We start from the raw sequence: 18,079 nt of genomic DNA on the forward strand, positions 1-18,079 counted from the left end.
TTGGATGTAAATGTAGGGGACATGATCAAGAAGTTTGCAGACAACATAAAAATTAGCTGCATGGTTGATAATGAGGAGGATAACTGTAGACTGCAGGAAGGTATCAACAGACTGGGTCAGGTAGGCAGAAAAATGGCAAATGGAATTCAGCCTGGAGAAGTGTGAAGTGATGCATTTGGGGAGGTCAAACAAGGCAAAGGAATACACAATTAATGGAAGAATACTGAGAGGTGTAGAGGAAGTGAGGGACCTTGAAGTGAATGTCCACAAATCCCTTAAGGTAGCAGGACAGGTCGATACAGTAGTTAAGGAGCCCTATACTTTTTTTTATAGAATATAAGAGCGGGAAGGTTATGCTGGCACTGTATAAATCATTAGTTAGGCCACAACTTGAGTACTGTGTGCAGTTCTGGTCACCTCATTGCAGAAAACATGCAATTGCACTAGAGAGGGCACAGAGATTTATGAGGATGTTGCCAGGACTGGAAAAGTGCAGCTGTAAGGAAAGATTCGATAAGCTGGGGTTGTTCTCCTTGGAACAGAGAAGGCTGAGGATAGATTTGATTGAAATGTACAAAATTGTGAGAGGCCTGGATAGAGTGGGTGGGAACAGCCTATTTACTTTAGCAGAGAGGTCAGTGACTAGGGGACATAGATTTAAAGTGATTGGCAGAAAGATTAGAGGGGTAATGAGGAAAAGCTTAGTCACCCAGAGGGTGGTAGGGGTCTGAAACTCACTGCCTGAAAGGGTAGCAGAGGCAGAAACCCTCAACTCGTATGCACCCCAAATGTCATCATCTGCAGGGCTACAGACCAAGTGCTGGAAAGTGAGACTTGGCTGGGTGGCTCGTTTCTCGGCCGGCACGGACAAGATGGGCCAAGTGGCCTCTTTCTGTGCCATAAACTTTCTATGATTCTGTGAGTATAGCGTTAGTTCACTAGATTGGTCCCTGGGATGAGAGAGTTGTCCTACGATGAAAGGCTGAGTAAATTTGGCCTAAATTCTCTAGATTTAGAAGAATGAGAGGTAATCTCATTGAAACGTACAAGGTTCTTAAAGGGCTCGAGGTGCTAGACACAGAGGTTGTTTCCTCTGGCTGGGGAATTTAAAATGCGGGGATAGTCTCAGGATAAGGGTCAATCATTTAGCACTTTTAAGTAGAAATTTCTTCACTCAAAGGGTTGTGAATCTTTGGAATTCTCTACCCCATGGGATTGTGGATGCTCCATCTTGACTATGTTTAAGGCTGGGATAGACACATTTTTGGTCATAAGGAATCAAGGAACATGGGGAGTGGTTGGGAAAATAGAGTTGAAGCTGAAGATCACTGAATGGTGAAGCAGGCTCCAAGGGCCATATGGTCTACTCCTGCTCCTATTTCTTGTGTTCGCATGATCTTGTGTTTCCCTTTTTAATGGTTGTTTGCAATTACGGCCAGAATGGTTATCAACTGAATGAGGGGAAAAAATATCTATGAAAGTCAGAATCATGCCTTGGGTATCTTAACTCCAACGACAGAGGATAGCCTGAGTGGCAGTGGCACTCTTCAGTGGCCAAGTGCAGACTTGCATTTTGAGACTGTAGGTCTGACACCCAGCTTCATCTGCTACTTGAACAAAGGCATTAATTAGCCTTTCATAAATTAAAATACTTAGAAGGAAAAGAAAAAGAGTAATTTATATACTCTGTTCCGAGCTTCAAGCAGTAAACATAGATACTTTTGTGGCAGTCCAGAATGTCATAAGAGCTATCATTTAAAATAAAACTAAATTTAAAAACACAATCTGGTTGCTATAATTAGAGTTTAGCTCTTGCTGATGAAGTGGTTCAGAAGTGTTACTTTTGGCCTCAATTGACAAGATTTGCTTCCCTCATTAACTGAGTTTCTCGGCTTCGATGAATTTCTTGTTGATACATCTCTTGGGGAAAGAAACAAACTGAAAGGAATAATGCCGCGACATTGAAGCATATCTGCTGTCAGCTTCTTATGAAGCAACAATAAGATCTGTGAGGACTTGCACAGTAAAGATCCTCTAACCTCCTCACTTTAAAGGAAATATAAATTCTGGTTCAATATTGTTCAAAATATTTATTGCATAGCCATCATTCTTTGTTACATAAAATAACTTACCATTCCTAATAATGCTAACCCAGATCCGATATTTATCATTGTAGGGATAATGTTAAATTTTCCAGCCTGTGCAGAACATAATATTGTTAAAGTAATATATTTCCATGTTAGAAAAACTTTCTGTCCTCAATCTGCAAGAAATTTCTCATTCCTTTGATCGAAACTCATCTATGTAATTTTTTTAATGTTTCTTCAGTGCTTTGTTTGGGTTGAATTTTTATTTGGGATCAGCACCTTTAGTCTTCAGTTCCTAACTGAATTTGGAACTATTGCCAGAGCTTATCAATGATGGAAGGGCAGTGGATGTTATCTACATGGATTTCAGTAAGGCCTATGACAAGGTCCCTCATGGCAGACTGGTACAGAAGGTAAAGTCGCACGGGATCAGAGGTGAGCTGGCAAGATGGATACAGAATTGGCTTGGTCGTAGAAGACAGAGGGTGGCAATGGAAGGGTGCTTTTCAGAATGGAGAGCTGTGACTAGTGGTGTTCTGCAGGGATCAGTGCCGGGACCTTTGCTGTTTGTAGTATACGTAAATGATTTGGAGGAAAATGTAACTGGGCTAATTAGTAAGTTTGCAGACGACACTAAGGTTGGAGGAGTTGCAGATAGTGAAGAGGATTGTCAAAGGATACGACGGGATATAGATCATTTGGAGACTTGGGCGGAGAAATGGTAGATGGAGTTTAATCCGGACAAATGCGAGGTAATGCATTTTGGAAGGTCTAATACAGGTAGGAACTATACAGTAAATGGCAGAACCCTTAAGTGCATCAACGGGCAGAGGGATCTGGGTGTACAGGTCCACAGGTCACTGAAAGTGGCAAAGCAGGTGGATAAGGTAGTCAGGAAGGCATATGGCATGCTTGCCTTCATCGGCAGGGGTATTGAGTATAAAAGCCGGGTAGTCATGCTGCAGCTGTATAGAACCTTGGTTAGGCCACACTTGGAATATTGCGTGCAATTCTGGTTGCCACATTACCAGAAGGATATGGAGGCGTTGGAGAGGGTGCATTGCCACTCTACTCCCATGATTTCCATCAAAGGGTTGGCTCTTTCCAACCACTTCCTTGTATCTTTCACTACCCAAACTCTTTTGCCCCCTTCCAACTCTATTTCCTTCAGTCCCCTAAGTCACTTACAACTGCACTTTATAAATCCCAACTGCCTAGAACTTTGGCCCCTGATTTGCCACAATACTTTGTGCAATGGTCGATTTGCCAAGCCGCTCCTTCACATCCATCTCTACTGCCACTGACCCCAACAAAACCTTTACTCCCTCCTACTTCGGTCAATCACCTTGGTATGGTTCCCATCTTTGCTCCCACAATTGCGGGGCAAACAGACATGAGCATATGTGTCACATATCTGATTTAGCAGATGGTGGTTAAACCACATCAACTTCCTACTACTTCAGAATCATCCTGAAGGTCAAAGATAAATCCAAGATTCTTTTCTCCACTACCAAACTTCTCTTTAAACTCTTCTCCCCTGCCCCTCCACCCCATCACCTCCAACAACTAAGATTGAGCCCAGAGATTGTTCAGCTGCCTCTGCTCCTTCCCCAGTCCATCATGCCAAGGTTTCTCCGCTCGTCTAGCCTTGAACCCTCACTTTCTCTACTAGTTCTCATTTCCCTCTCATATCCTCTCTGAGCTCATCTGATCCATGAGGGGTGCCACCTCTGCCTTTGACCCCATTCCTTTTAATAGACTGCCCAGTCTTGACTCCTGCTAACCCTTGGAAACTACCATCATATCGTATCTTCTCTTTCCTCTCCAAAGTTCTTAATTTGTTTTTGCCTCCCAAATCCATGCTCATCTTTCCCACAGCTCCCTTTTTGAATCTTTCCAAGCAGGTTTCTGCCCCTGCCATTGCATCTTTTTCTGATGGAGAAAGTGTGAGGGAAGTACAATCTTGACTTCCAAGCCCTGACTTTATTATGAACTTAGCCTCCATAAAGTATTAAATGACGAAGCCATTATAGTACAGTATTCGTATACCACATTTAGTCCTGTTCTGCAAATGGCTGACTACACTTTGACCTGCTAATGTTTCTGTTGTATTAGTGGTCTTGGTTGAGTACCATAAGTAACAATGGAAGTGGGGAGTGCTAAGTTATACTGTGAGCTCTCAGTGCTTGGGTGGGGGAGATAGTTCCACATGTATGCTTAAAATGTACAGATGCTCAAGTTCACAAAGAATGCAATTTACCATTCTTTGTGTATTTTATTCTGAATGAAGAGAGCTGATGGGATTGGAAGTGACTACATTTTTTTAAACGTCAAAAAGAAGACAATTGTTATTTTGCAACTGACATAAATAAAAACCAAAGCAAGACTTCCCTAAAGTACTTTAGGTTCTGTGTAAGCAAAATGATAGCATGAAGTGAGTCTTAAAAGTTCAACGTACAAGTGGTATTACTTTCTGCCTTATAAATTTGGCTAAAATCAACTTTGTTGTATTTAATCCTGGCAGTAGAGATGCTGTGATTGACTAGGGTAGAGTTGTAATGTGAACTATGAGAAAAAAGTGGCATTTTAAAAATTGCAAGTGAATAGCTTTAAGGATGCAGATGATAACCATATAAGGATATTGGAACACTGGAATGTTGAACAGCAGCTGATTAATGTACATCTGTTAGATTATTGTAAGGTGTCATGATTTTCATTGTCACAGGTGTGTTCCACATAAGTCAAAGTAGAGGCAAAGGCATCCAAGGAAGCTTATTGCCTAGAGCCCTTCTCTCAATTTTGCAAATATAGAGATAGCGTTAAATTTCTGTTTTGGGCCATATTCCCTTGACCTGGCAGCAGGTTTATGAAAATCTGGTCACTGGGTTTGATAGTTTTATATTTCAACATCAAGAACTCTAATTACCTAATAGGGTATTTTGATTCTAAAGTTCTTCTTCAAAGCAATTAAAATGCAAATAATAAATGTTCACTCACATGCCCAAAAAGCTCAACCTCAAATCGTATTCCGTATGTTTTGAACAATGTTCTTGTTTCTGTTCCATTTGTATTTCTGAAGTACTTGGCAAATCTGGTTTTAATTAAATAATGTTAGACAGTTCATTGACTGGATAATATAAACAGTGACTTTTCTTCAGTTGTCCTTTTGATACCTTAACTGTAATGTTAAATCTTTATTTACCCTTCCCTGTAATTACTGCAAAGACCTACCCTATGCTGTACGAATGCACTGAACACAGAGCAGTGTTGACAGTTGTTAAGGGGTCTGCAACCCTGACTGTTCCTCAGCATGATAATAGGGAGCTGCAAGATGAAAGAAGTGCAATAAGCTGCTTAATAGTTTGTTTTTCAAGTCAATGTTGAAGATTTTCCATTTTGGATCAAATGATTTTTCTGAACTTTGTCATTCAGTCACTACATATGAAATGGAATGTCTTGTGTATTTTTGCCCATAAACACATGTAATTGGGACATAAAGCAAAAACATGCATAAAATAATGACAGAACTTGGATGCAAATGTGTTGCACACTTAATTATGCTATGCTCAAACATTCCCACACTTTTACAGAAACTATCAGTCTGTACCCAAACGCATCTGAACTCGAGCTTGGGTTCAGAGCCATTATAAAGACCCATCTACGCAAATTTCCTGCCATTACACTGGTTCAAAAAAGGCGTAAAATTAAGCCCAGGATTTTAGGTGAAGCAGAAAACGATCTTTGTCTGGTGTTTAAGTATGATTAGTTTTGAGTGTCTTTAAAATATGTTTATCCTCACTGAAAGCTGGATTTTTATGCCGTCAGTATAATGCACATTAAAAATGAAAAACTTTCCATTATTGCATGTTCTTAAATATGCTGTTTCTCATGTGCGTGAACCAATGGAAATAGTAGCCTAACGGTAATATGACTGAACTATTAATCCAGAGATTTGGATTAATGTTCTGAAGACAAGTTCTAATCTCACCATGCCAGCTAGGAGAATTTGTATTCAATAAAATAAATCTGGAATTAAAGAGTTAGTCTCAGTAAGTGTCCATGACACTACCGACTTGTCATAAAATCCTACCAAGTTCACTGATGCCCTTTGGGGAAGGAAATCTACATCCTTACCAAATCTGACCTACATGTGTCCCCAGCAATGTGGTTGATTTTTAAGTGCCCTCTGAAATAGCAAGCCACTCAGCTTTGCCAAACCACTAAGAATAAATAGTATGAACCACCCCACATTGGATGTGATAAAGGCACATACAGCCAGATGACCCGTCAAAGTCTCTAACAAAGATGTCACTAACTTCTTGAAAAAAGAGGCATCTCGAAGCTTTTTGTCTTGTACTCATCAGGACACTCGCAAGAACACCAATATAAGGGGAAAATAACAACTTATACTGTATGAAAAGATATGATCCGCCAGTCTTTGAGATGTACGGCCTACATACCTAGCATCAGACTGGCACTGAAATTCATATACCACATTACTTATTTGCATGATAGGCAGAATGTCTTTTTGGCTTGATGGGTAGCGTCCTGTTAGTGGTGAATACCACTTGTGTTGCTATCGCCTAGTAACAGGGTAAAAAGCTAGCTTCACCTGTTGCTCAAATTTTTGAGAAAGCTTGCCCTTCCAGGGTAATATTATCAAACAGCATGTCCCTGCCGCTGTTCGCAATGGGCAAGATACAGACCATACCCAACCAGCCCGTGCTTGCAAAATTCAAAACACAATGTCCAACATTAGATGTGATTCCGTGATTGGACAACATTCGCTAAATAATCCTGACAACCAATTTAAGATTGTATGTTGGGTTCGCAGTTTGGCGCATTATATATAATGTACATACATTGCGCCTGTTTCAGCTAACCCAAATAAGTGACAGCCATTCACTGACTCATTCTTCAGGGCAATGCCTTGACCAATCAGGGTCAAACTGCCTGGTTTAAATTTCAAACAATGCTTGGTCAGTCACCATCACTGGTGCATTCTCCATGGCAACACCCCTCCCAATCAGATTCCATTTGCTAACCAATCAGCACAATCTTCCCATATAGTATAAATTGTTGTTTTCCCCTTATATTGGTATTCTTGTGAAGTGTCCTGGCAAAAAATCTTTGACATGTCTCTTTTTTCAGCAATTCTCAATTACACCCCATATAGCATCCACAGCAGAAAAAACATACCATCTGTCCAACTGATCTAAATGAACATATATACTCACAAGCTTTCTTCCATACTAATTACATCTTCCTACCCTACCCCAATAACCTCATGCGTGCTTCAAGCCTCCCCTTAAATGTGTCAGTGCAATCTGCTCCAACCAGCCCATGTGGCAGCAAGTTCAACATTCCCACCATACGGAAAAGGAATTCCTTCTAAATTCCTTACCTGTTCTGTTAGGGCAACGACCATTGTTCTAGGCTCATCCACAGCTTCTCCATATCTACCCTTTCAAATCTTATCATAAATTTTAAATGCCTCTATCAGCTCTCTTTAGTGTCTTTTCCAGAGAAAAGAGTACCAGCCTGCTCAATCTTCCCTGATAGCTACATTCTTTCAATTCTGGTAACATCCTTTTAAACCTTTTCTGCACCTTCTCTATTATGTTAGTATCTTTTTTTGGAGTATGGAGACCAGAACTGCACACAGTACGCCAAGTGCAGTCTTACCAAAGTTCTATATAAATTTAATATCACCCCCACCTCCGGCTTTTGTACTCTACTCCTCTAGAAACAAATCCCAGTACTTTATATGCACTCTTAATGGCCTCATGAACATGTGTTGTTATTTTTAGTAATTTATCTATCAGTATTTCCCAAATTGCCTTGCTCCTCTACCCCATTTTGTTTCTTATCTTCCAATTAATGTATCCTTATTCCTTCTACAAAAATGAATCACCTCACACTTTGCTATACTGAATTTACCATTCACTCTGGAAGTCTATTTATGGCTTCCTCTATTTTGGTGAATTCCTCCATATCATTAGCTATACCCGTAATTTGGTATAATCTGCAAATTTTGGCACTATACCTCCTATTTCTGAATCAATATAATTCATGGAAATGATGATTGGGATGGGCACTGCCATGTTGTTCCAGCTCAGCTCCCTGTGAGACATCATTTCCCACTTTCTGCCAGTCCAAAAAACTTCCCTTAACATCTAGCCTCTGGTTTATTTTTTCTAGCCATATTTCAATCCATTTTGCTCCATGGATCCTGACTCCACAGGCAATGACCTTTGTCATGTGTCTCTTACGTGACATCTTATGGAAGACCATCTAAAACTCCATGTACATCACATTCACTACATTGAAAAAAATAACAAAGAATAGATAAGGGCAAAGAATTCAATAAGGTTGGCTAAACATAGCCTTTTAATCAAAAATCCATGCTATTTTGAATTATAATACCCCTCTCTGGGGTTTTGTTATCTGATCATTTAACAAAGATTTCAGTAGCTTTCCTACCATGTTGCTAAGTGAGCTAGTCTATAGTTCCCTGCGCTGGTTTGATCTCCCTATTTGAAGATAGGAGTTGTATTTGATGTTTGTCAGCTTTCTGGCATTATTCCTTTTTCTATTCAACTTTTTATGTATGGATACTAGTCATAATGGAGATAGCCAGGGCATTATCCCTGCACTTAACCCTAATTTCAAAGAACTAAGTACTCTGCCAAACAAAATCTCTAATTATTGAATTTAGGTTTCTCTACACTCATGATACAAATTGCTTTGGCCCATCCCAGACAATGAGAGTTTTGGGATTAGTCCATTGCCAAAATGACAGCTTGGAATGATATTCAGCCATTAAAAAATCTGCATACAGTTTGCAGGTTCTGTACAGAGTTAATTGATCCCAGCAGAAGCATACTGTTGGTTTCCATCCTCTTTAGCTAAGGATTCTGCTAATCACCATTTAGTGATCCCTGGAGGAACGTCAGGTATGGAAAGTTGAGTTCCCTTCCCCCAGATACTCAAATAAAGTATAGTGGTATTGTCAATGGACTAGTATTCCAGAGACCGAGGGTAATGCTCCGGAGACCAGGGTTCGAATCCCACCACGGCAGATGGTGAAACTTGAATTCAATAAAAATCTGGAATTAAAAGCCTAACGTTGACCACGAAACCATTGTCGATTGTCGTAAAAACCCACCTGGTTCACTAATGCTCTTTAGGGAAGGGAATCTGCCATCCTTCCTGGTCTGGCCTACATGTGACTCCAGGCCCACAGCAATGTGGTTGACTCTTAAGGATGGGCAATAAATGCTGGCCTAGCCAGCAACGCACACATTCCATGACTGAATATTTTTAAAAATACCTAAAATTGAAACCAGGTGATACTGTTTCACCAAAGTTTGTGTTGTCAAGGCGCCGAAAGACATATTTAGGAACACACTTAGATGGAGATTGGTCCAGATTGCAGTTCCACTCTATTAAAATCCCCATCACTCCACCCTGTAAAACAGATAAGGAGAGATATTGTGTGAAATAAAAATAAAACCATCAGTTTTTAGGAATAATTCAATTACTGTCCTCGCTGCTATCCAAAGATGATCTGTTCCTGCCATTTCACTGGAATGAGGCCTCCATTTTGAAAATTTTGGGGATTGGAGAGACCAAAAATATCCATTGGTTCAAATAGTAAGTCCATATCAAGTCCTTACAGCCCAGATAGTTCCCAGCTTTTATTCTTGGTTTGTGTTTACCTCATTGCTTGCAAGGCATCTATCATTTCCCTGTAACTGTCCTAATGTCTCCTGATATTTGTTTAGCAAAATCACTTCAAGCACTGGTGTGCTATCCAGTAATTTCTACACATCCTAACAGTATGTGCCTATCATAAGATTATAGGATTGGGCTCTGCTGTGATAGGATTCTCCCAGAATATTTCCCTGCCAATAATCACTTGGTTACCACATTAAAATGGTACAGTCATCACTTAGGACAGTCAGATAATGCTACTCACTATTTAGTGAGCCAGTTTCTCACTCCCCAGCTAACTGAGGCCAACTCCCCTCCAGTTCTCTCATCTTCCTCATGCTGCAGCTCCAACCCTGTTGGAAGTATTGTGAAATCTAAACTGTTGAAGAGGGGAAAAGGGATGAAAAGTCAGATAGGAGACAGAAGCAAGAAATGAGCAAAAGAGCAAAACAGGAAACAAAAGAGAAGAAAACATTGAGGGAGAAATAAAGGGGAACAACGTCAAGGATGTCAATTGGCTTGATTGGATCTTCAGCAAAGGCATGCAAGTGTAATGTGCTGCGTTCCTACCATCGTTTTGTCAATAGTTGCATATTGGCATGTGAAGAATGGCCATTTGGTGATATGCTGGAGGGCAACGAGGCAACGAAATAATTCAGCACCTTCAGGTGTCAGGAAAAAAAAGACACAGCAAGAGACTAAACTTGCAATATAATCGGAGCAACAGATCTCTGTCAAATGGAAAATTTGAACCAGTCAGAGATAAGAAGAAAAGGAAAAAAATCAAGAATATTATAGGCAAATAAAACTCGGATTAATTTCTGAGATGTTGATTCTAACAGTAAGGAAAGAAAATTGCCTTGTTCTGTTTCATTTCCTTTAAAATTATATTTTTGTCTTCCTTTACACTCTTAGTTATTTTGTTTAGTCACTAGATTGCAACCGCATTCTAATCCACTCAAGCTCTCTCAACTATCAAGTTTTATATTTTTAAAAATATAAAGTAACATATTGTTCTGCACAGGATGTTAGTTATCTGGAAGTTTAGCCATTCTGTTAATGTAATCTTCACAAAATAGCAACTGCTCCTATACAGTGCTCACTTGGGACGGTGTGGTTTATAGATAGGAGATGTCTATTGCAGCCCACCAGATAAAGGTGATGAGATCTTTAAGAGGCTATATCTGATCAATACTGAACAAACCTGAACAGCTAGTTTTTGAAAATCCTGTCCTGCTTCTTGAACCATATCTCCGAGGCGGAAAATTGGGCAGAAAGGATAATTTTTCTGATTGAATCGACAAGATTTTAAGTAGCTGGCATTTGTCAATATATTTCTCCTGCAGTAACAAAAAAGGAATATGTCACTATATTGTGAACATGTGTGGTACAAATGGGCAATTCAAAGCAGCTACTAAACTTACTTTGAAAAATTAAACTTGAGGAAGGCAATGTTGTTCTTTATTAACACTGTGAAGTTCTCAGCTGCTCCAAGAATTGCGGGCCTATAAACAAAGACCATTTACAACATTAACATGAACACCAATACACTTTTTTAAAATTTAATTTTCCTCTAAAGCTTTTTGACTCCCTTGTTGTTCAGCCGAATGTATTCCATTAATTCTTCCCATTGATAACTAAATAATTAAAAGTATTCCAGCTAATTGCATCCATTGCTTCACACTTTTCACCTGAAAATGTCACAGTTCAAGGCGACCTACCTCTGAAAAGCAAAAATTAGTGACTAGCTGAAATGAAGGCCGCGATTTTGTCGAGCTGCTGAGGTTCTCTCCCATTGGCTGGAGAACTGGCAGGAACTCCCGTCAGTCCCATGGGGGAGGCCCAACCAAATCCCTCATAAATGAGGTCCCTGGCAGCAGAAGTCCCACCCACTGAGAGCTTATTGTCACCAGAGCCGGCAAGAAGTGGCGGCAGCTGACAGCAATGAACCCATCAGAGGCCCAGGATTATTGTGGGACTGCAGGCCAAAGGTGAATGAGGGCAGGATGGGGGTCGTGGGAGGGGGGTGTGGTTTGGTTGGGGGGGTTGGAGGCAAGGGCAGATGGGTGGCTTTCAGTGGTCACAGATGCCAGGTAGCTTGAATGGATACAGTGTACCTGACTACGAAGGACTCCCCCCCCACCCCCCACACAAGGGAGGCCATTGGCAAACCTGGCAAACCTTCCAAGGGTGCAGAAAAGCCTTGCTGCCTCCATTTAATCCCTGAGCCACCACTAAATTATTTATTTGTTTACATGAACAGGAAGAAATTTGCCCCAATGTATTATTGTTTCTGCCTGTGCAGTCTCAGTCAAATGCTACAGTTCATTGTATGCAATTTGCAATTCTTAAATCTATACCATGAAAACCTTGTAACATTGCAACATATCTAACAATCTGAATATTTACAGTCTAGTCATGTCAGTGCTCTGGCACCTACCATCAGTTTCAATACTTAATTGGATGTGCTTTTTCTCCTTTGACCACTGTTATAGCTTTTATAAGTACAATTCTGATTTTAATTTCCTTTACCATGCTCAGGAATGGTATTCCTGTAACCCAGAGGTTTTCATGTCTGACTGTTGGTTTTCCTTTGGCTGGTACCATTGTAATAAAGCTCCTCTGACACAATGGGAGAGATTTTAACTGACTCAGAACCTATTCACTTAAACAGAGTTAAAAATCGGGTGCTGTGTGACCATTGTTCATCATCAGCAACATCTCAACAGTGTGGCTAACTCCTGATCAGTTTTTACTAGAATGGAAGAGATATAAGGGAGCAGTCAGACTGGAAATCTTTAGTGTCACAAGAGAAGGCATATTAGAAAGGTTCAATCTCTGACATTTCCATCCAATGGTGCTGGAAGAGTTGCCCGAGGGGATTGCAGATCCACTAATTAATATCTTTTGAAGTTCATTGGAATTAACATTTCAATGACTTGGAAAGTAGCAACTGGAACCCCATCATTAAAGATGCTGGAGAGCCTTGCCTCAATCGGGGAAGGTGTTGAAGAACTTTGATGAGGGATCGGATAAAAGGTAAACACAAAATACTGCGGATGCTGGAAATCTGAATTAAAAATAGAAAACGTTGGAAAAACTCAGCAGGTCTGACAGCATCTGTGGAGAGAGAAACAGAGTTAACGTTTCAAATCTGTATGACCCTGCTTCAGAGCTAAAGAGTAGAAATATGATAAAATTTACACTATTTAAGGGGGGGTGGAGCAGATGAAGCTGGATAGAAGGTCAGCGATTGTTGGGAGCTAAGGAGAGATTGACAAAGATGTCACGGACAAAAAGACAAAGTGAGTGTTAATGATAGTGGTACAGGCTAAAGAAGGTACTGATAGTGGCATAAAGGTGGGAAGGCAGAATGTGTTAATAGCAGAACAAGGGTCAGCACTATGTGAAATAGCAAGGACAAGTAACAGATGGACCTTATGCAGGTGTAGTGGGAGGTGTGGCGGTTGGTGGGAAAAAAGGATAGAAAAAGGCACTAAAAAAGGGGGTAAAACAGTGAATAAATGAATAAAAATAAAAATAAATAAAAATAAGTAGAAAAAATGAAAATAAATTTTTAAAGAGGGATTAAAAAAGGGGTGACGATAGAGGGGAGAGTTCATGGTCTGAAGTTGTTGAGCTTAATGTTAAGTGCAGAAGGCTGTAAAGTACCTAATCAGAAGATGAGTTGCTGTTCTTCCAGTTTGCGTTGGGATTCACTGGAACATTGCAGCAGGGCAAGGACGGACATGTAGGCATGAGAGCAGGGTGGAGTGTTGAAATGGAAAGCGACAGGAAGGTCTGGGTCATTCTTGTGGACTGAATGAAGGTGTTCCGCAAAGCAGTCACCCAGACTGCGTTTGGCCTCCCCACCAATATAGTCATTGGGTAGATAGATAGCAGATGGTATTCAACATGGCTAAGTGTGAAATCATGACATAGACAGAAGTGAGAATTTCTAATATGTATTAAATGACATTGTGTTTGAAGTAGCAGAGTTGAAGAGATCAGGGATTTTGATAGATATATCATTAGAACTGTCAAATCAAAAGTTCAGTTCCATTGAGGTGAAGAAAGCAAATAAAAAATGTTGGGATATAAACTAAGGGTGTGACTTACGAGGCTAAGGATAAGTTATTGAAGTTGTATCTAGCTTTCATGAAGCTGCATCTGGGTTATTCTGTTCAGTTTGCATGGTTTAGGAAATACATGGAATTATTGCAAGGAGTCAGACCTTTGAAAAAGCTCACGAGCAATATTATGTTTCTAACCATCACTTAATTGGTAATAATTCATCAATAGGACTTTTAACTAATAACTTACTTACTTAGGAATAACTGTATCATTCTCCACAGGACACCAAGCAAAAATCTCACATGTTTTCACCTCTTCATTGTATTTGACACATTTTCCAGTTAAAACCCCTAAGATTAAAACAGAGCTCACAATAACATTTGTGATGAAAAAGAATACCTTTTATCCATTTCGCAGTGTGAGATTTTGCTAAGTAGTGAAAAAGAAATATAAATAGATAAAACTGTTTTTAAATAGAAATTGACTGAAGGAAAGCATTGAAGATGTACTGCATGATGGACCTGTTGTACATTTCCTGATTGATTTCAGATTTCCGTTCTTTCTATCTCAGTCCTTTTCAATTATTCGCAATATGTATTTAACTCTTAAGTGTTGGAATTCTAAAAATAATGTTAGAAAGAATGAGAATTTCAGGTTAATTTGATTTGTATGAAACTGGAAAATGATAAGAAAATCATACTTAAAAATAGAAAGTATAATTTTTGTTAGAATATTTTTTCAATATATCTGGTCAACAGCTGTCACTAAGCAATTTAAGTAGTAAGTGCAATTAATCTCACCATTAAACAAAAAAACTCAGTTAATCTTGGTTTTAATCACATATTTATTTAATATAGTTAACTGCATCCAGCTCTTTCAAGTTTGTTTCAAACATATTTTTGAAATCAGAATAGAATATAAAAGCAGCTAGAAGCTGTTAGTAGTTTAGCAAATGACTGCAAATAATTAATAATAATTAATAATGCAAACTAAAACACAAGTCCCACTAAATTGTAGCATCCCATGGCCCAACACACTGACCTGAACCACTCCGTGAAAAGGACATCTAAACTCCTGCTTGCTATTAGTTACATCACAAATCAGCAAGTTTGTAAAAACAAATCATTTAATTTAAACCTCAATCTTTACATTAGGAAGCTGCATAACCTACACACCATGGGCTCAGGCTACCTGGGAACAAGTTCACCGAAAAGTGAGTACTGAAAACAATCCTCATCCCCAAGCCTACATCTACAGGGGGGAAAATATCCACTGGTTTGGGTCATTCCTAGCACAATGGAAGATGGTTGTGATTATTGGAGGTCAATCATCTCAGTCCCGGGATATCACTGCAGGAGTTGCGCAGGGTAGTGTTCTTTTTTTAAAATTCATTCACAGGATGTGGGCTTTGCTGGTTGGGCCAGCATTTATTGCTCATCCCTAGTTGCCCTTGAGAAGGCGGAGGTGAGCTGCCCATAGTGCTGTTAAGACAGGAGTTCCAGGATTTTGACCCAGAAACAGTGAAGGAACGGCAATATATTTCCAACTCAGGAAGGTGAGTGTCTTGGAGGGGAACTTCCAGGCGGTGGTGTTCCCATCTATCTGCTGCCCTGGTCCTTCTAGATGGTAGTGGTCATGGGTTTGGAAGGAGCTGTCTAAGGAGCCTTGGTGAATTCCTGCAGTGCATCTTGTAGATGGTACACACTGCTGCTTCAGTGGTGGGGGGAGTGAATGTTTGTGGATGTGATGTCAGTCAAGTGCGCTGCTTTGTCCTGGATGGTGTCAAGCTTCTTGATGTTGTAGGAGCTGTACTCATCCAAGCAAGTGAGGAGTATTCCATCACATTCCTGACTTGTGCCTTGTAGATGTTGGACAGGCATTGGGGAGTCAGGAGGTGAGTTACTTGTCACAGGATTCCTAGCTTCTGACCTGCTTTTGTAGCCACAGTATTTATATGGCTAGTCCAGTTCCGCTTCTAGTCAATGGTAACCCCCAGGATGTTGATAGTGGAGGATTCAGTGATGGTAATGCCATTGAACATCAAGGGTCGATTGTTGGATTCTGTCTTGTTGGAGATGGTCATTGCCTGACACTTGTGTGGCATGAATGTTACTTGCCACTTGTTAGCCCAAGCCTGGATATTGCCCAGGTCTTGCTACATTTGGATATGGACTGCTTCAGTATCTGAGGAATCGCAAATGGTGCTGAACGTTGTGCAATCATCAGCGAACATCCCCACTTCTGACCTTATGATGGAGGGAAGCCCATTGATGAAGCAGCCTGAAGATGGTTGGGCCTAGCAATAACCTACTCACTGAGGCCCAGTTTGAGCTCCACCTGGGCCACTTAGCTCCTGACCTCATTACAGCCTTGGTTCAAACATGGGTGAGGGCCAGGCAATAACCATCTCCAACAAGAGAGAATTTAACCATCCCTCCTTGACATTTAATGGCATTACCATCATTGAATCCCCCACTATCAACTTCTTGGGAGTTACCATTGACCTGAAACTGAACTGGACTGGACAAGTGTCTCAAAAGTATAATAATTCTCATAATATTATTGTTATTTATTGTAAAAGTAAGTTAATAGTGGGGTTTGGATAGTTTCTGTGTGCGTTTGTGGGATTTTATTGAATTGGAGACAGATAGTCTGGAGGTTTTGACTCATCAAAAGGAAGCTAGGTTTGAAATGCTAAATACGTAAACATGGCTGAAGTTTTAGCAGGTGAAGTGAGGAGAATTTGCATTTTTAGATAAATCAGGGCAGTTTAAATTTCAAAGAGATGGTAGGATGTTACACCTAGCCAAAGAAGCTAGGCCAAGCAGTGCATTCATTTTTCCCAAAAGTTACTGATAGTATTAGCATCATGAAAAGGTTAATATTATGAGAAATGTAAAGTTCCAAAGACATATGAGAACAATGGAATTTGCATTAAAAGGGAGAAACATGTGTAAAGGAGAAGAGGCTATATATCAGAGAGGACGGCATTGTAAGGTCTACCAGAAATGTGAAAAGCCTCCAGTATTTGTGTATTAATCTGCTGTCCCCAGAAACTGAAGCTGGGAAAAGCCACTTTGAATTCTACTCTCCAGGGTATTGTGTTTGACTTGCCTAGATCTGTTTAAAATCCTTTTTTTTTATTGTTGCCTTAACGGGGGTGTAACTAGAAGCCAGATTAATTAGGGGTTTTAGGAGTTATTATGGTAGTAATTTGTAGACATATGTATGTATGTGCTTGAAATTTTTTCTTTTGTTAATAAATGTTTAATTTAGTTATGTAAAAAATTCCTAGAGTCTTGGTAGACTTATTACTACTGAATTCAGGGCACACACCTCGAAATAAAATACAAATTGCAAAATCGTTGTGACCGTGTAATCAATTTTCCCTCATGGATTTGATCTGCCTGGGACACATCATCTGCCGCATCATAACACAAGCCATATAAATACTGTGGCTACAAGAGCAGGTCAGAGGCTAGGAATTCTGCATAGAGTAATTCACCTCCTGACTCCACAAGACCTGTCCACCATCTGCAAGGCACAAGTCAGGAGTGTAATGGAATACTCTCCACTTGCCTGGATGAATACAGTTCCAACCACACTCAAGAAGCTCACACACCACCCAAGACAAAGCAACGCGCTTGATTGGCACCCCATCCACCACCTTTAACATTCACTCCCTCCACCACCAATGCACCGTGGCAGCAATGTGTCCCATCTACAAGATGCACTGCAGTGACTCACCAAAGCTCCTTTGACGGCACCTTCTGAACCGGCAACATCTACCACCTAGCAGGATGTGGGCAGCAGATGCATGGAAACACCACCACCTGCGTGTTCCCCTCCAAGCTACACATCGTCCTGATTTGGATCTATATTGCCGTTCCTTCACTGTTGCTGGGTCAAAATCCTGGAGCTCCCTTCCTTACATCCCGTGAATGAATAAAAAAATTCCTGGAACTCCCTTCACATGGACTGCAGTGGTTCAAGAAGGTAGCTCACCATCACCTTCTCAAGGATAATTAGGGATGGGCAATAAATGCTGGCCAAGCCAGCGAAGCCCACATCCCGTGAAAGAACAAATTTTTTTTTTTAAATACTGCAGCTAATAATCTTCCACATGCTTCCTACTATCTTATTTTGCTCACTATTGCAAACAAGGGTCCAGATTTTGCATCATTGGTGAAGTAATCGTAATC

General features: G+C 40.3%; 1 protein-coding gene across 3 annotated transcripts in view; it reads right to left on the reverse strand.

The window, feature by feature from the left end:
- The window catches only part of LOC144687725 (P2X purinoceptor 4-like), a 57,307-nt gene that overhangs the window by 12,557 nt on the left and 26,671 nt on the right, over positions 1–18,079 (reverse strand). For 2 of the 3 annotated variants that reach the window (XM_078554171.1, XM_078554170.1), the window contains exons 5-10: positions 14,131–14,227; positions 11,228–11,308; positions 11,008–11,143; positions 9,421–9,557; positions 5,085–5,178; positions 2,133–2,198 (exon numbers count right to left, since the gene is read on the reverse strand). In XM_078554171.1, the coding sequence (XP_078410297.1) occupies positions 2,133–2,198; positions 5,085–5,178; positions 9,421–9,557; positions 11,008–11,143; positions 11,228–11,308; positions 14,131–14,227 (611 nt within the window). The remainder of the gene's footprint in view (positions 1–2,132; positions 2,199–5,084; positions 5,179–9,420; positions 9,558–11,007; positions 11,144–11,227; positions 11,309–14,130; positions 14,228–18,079) is intronic. The other variant, XM_078554172.1, reaches the window with a different exon arrangement.

Source organism: Cetorhinus maximus, chromosome 12, assembly GCF_964194155.1.
Source record: "Cetorhinus maximus chromosome 12, sCetMax3.hap1.1, whole genome shotgun sequence".
Taxonomy (NCBI): Eukaryota; Metazoa; Chordata; class Chondrichthyes; order Lamniformes; family Cetorhinidae; genus Cetorhinus; species Cetorhinus maximus.